This window comes from Gavia stellata, chromosome 2 (genome assembly GCF_030936135.1).
Source record: "Gavia stellata isolate bGavSte3 chromosome 2, bGavSte3.hap2, whole genome shotgun sequence".
Classification (NCBI taxonomy): Eukaryota; Metazoa; Chordata; class Aves; order Gaviiformes; family Gaviidae; genus Gavia; species Gavia stellata.
Genome location: NC_082595.1, coordinates 102,623,196 through 102,625,214, shown reverse-complemented (window position 1 = coordinate 102,625,214; position 2,019 = coordinate 102,623,196). Strand labels below are relative to the sequence as shown.

At 43.5% G+C, this 2,019-nt stretch overlaps 1 protein-coding gene across 1 annotated transcript; it reads left to right on the top strand.

Moving 5' to 3' along the window:
* Positions 1-223: 223 nt before the first annotated feature.
* Positions 224-817, top strand: LOC104258787 (ras-like GTP-binding protein RHO). Its single transcript, XM_009813979.2, is given in 1 exon segment — positions 224-817. A coding segment is annotated over 1 exon segment (594 nt).
* The last annotated feature ends 1,202 nt before the right edge of the window (positions 818-2,019 follow it).

The following is a 2,019-nucleotide window of genomic DNA, read 5'->3' as shown; positions in this document are numbered from 1 at the left end:
AGATGCTCACAATTTCAGAAGATTCTGATACCAGAGAAATTGAAAGGGGAAATAAATAGGGAATGAATGTAAGACAGGTGTATGGAGAAAAAAAAAGAGATAAGGGGAAGAATTCCAAACTAATGGGATTTCTCTTCTCTTCTCCTTCTACCCACTACAAAAGCTAAAAAAAAAACCCAGCATGGGAATAATCCGTTTGGTACTTCATCTTGGTTTTCAAGGGATGGCTGCTCCTAGGAGAAAGCTAACTGTAATTGGAGATGACCACTGTGGTAAGACATGCCTTCTCTTTGCTCTGCATCATGAACACCTTCCCAAGTCCTACGAGCCAACTCTGTTTGACACTTACACCACTGACACAGAGGTAGATGGGAAGGAGATGAAACTAATTGTCTTCGATGTGGCAGGAAAGAATGAATTCAGTTACTGAAATCTCCGCTCAGTGTTCTACAAGGACACCGATGTTATTTTAATGTGCTTCTCTGTGGACAGGCCTGACTCACAGCAAAACATCCTCGATTTTTGGGTTCCAGAAATCAAACTGTTCTGCCCCACAGTACCTATTATTCTGGTGGCTACCAAGATAGAACTAAGGGGTGATGAAGGTATTAAGAAGAAACTAACTACTCCAGGCAACGAGCCAGTTAACACTACAGAAGGAAAAGCTTTAGCTGCCAGGATAGGGGCATATGCTTACCTGGAGTGTTCTGCCAAGACAAAAGAAGGTGTTGATACAGGCCTGGAGATTATTAGCCAATGCACATTAAATGAGAAAAGGAGGAGAAAGAGGCACTACAGGCGCAGCCTAATTTTGTAAGAGGAGCGAACATTATTTTGTTGTTGGATTTCATGATGTGGAAAGGTAAGTAGATGTCTTTGCTGCTGTTGTGTGGGTGCAATAAGGACTGCTTTTATAGGAGGAAAAAAATCCTTTATGTCTGCAAAGTGTCACACTTGAAAAGTTGGATTGGTTTCCTTCTCCAACTCCAAAACAGGCTGAAGAGCACAATTCCGGATTTGAGTTGGGTACTGGTCTTGAGAAATGGAAATGACCAAGCTACAGTTCTCCACAGAGGATTTTGGTCAAGGGAGATACACACAGACTAGGACAGGAACCTAAAATAGAACTATTGGGACAAGCACAAGAACATGTTGTTCAGTGAATCTAATCCGAGCTTCCTGGTTGCAAGGCTTAGTGGCAAGCAGCTGTCCTGACAAGGTTTCCTAGTATGCACTGCCTTCCATACACTTCCTTGAAGGATGTCCTTAGGGAAGGGTGTCACCACACATGTATCCAATAGTCTGCTGTGCTAATAGCAGTGGGTTTCTGACTGGCAGAACAGGTCTGACTTTCCCCGGGATTCATTCGTAGAGCTGGCCTGGGCATGGTTCCATAAATGCATCAGGAATGCAATGTATAGCACAGGGTTCAATGAAGGCAGTGCTATCTCCACCTCTTCTTCAGGCACAGGTAAATAAAGTGGGGTTAAACAGCCTGGCTCTTGGTAGGATAATCCAGTTCTTGATAGAATTCCTACCTTAAAACGAGAGAAGTAAAAAGACCAGACTTCAGTTTCTAAACCTCTTTGTCCTTATGGCCTGCATGTATCTTAAATCTTTCTGTCTTTCCTTAGCACTTGCAGGCAGAAGACATGAAGTAAAGGGAATGCCAACAACCACGCTCTCAGCTTTGCAAGTCATTAACAATCTGGAAAGAGACTGAAACATGCTGTCAACCTAAGCAGAAAATCTCAGAGAGGCACAGAGATGGACCAAAATGGAAAGACTTTGGGTGCATCTCCATACTCCTCCCTTCTCTGAAGCACCAATTGCTGGCAGCCCAAGGAACTGAGTTATGGGCTGACATTAAGGGCATAAGTCTGGGAGTAGGCAAATAATGTGACTGCAGGATTTGAGGGCACATGCTGTAACACAGTAAGTGGACAGAAAAAGGCAAGGTAAACTCCTTCTGATCCTGAAGTAAAGGTTCAGGGCTAATTGACCATGACTGCCATGAAC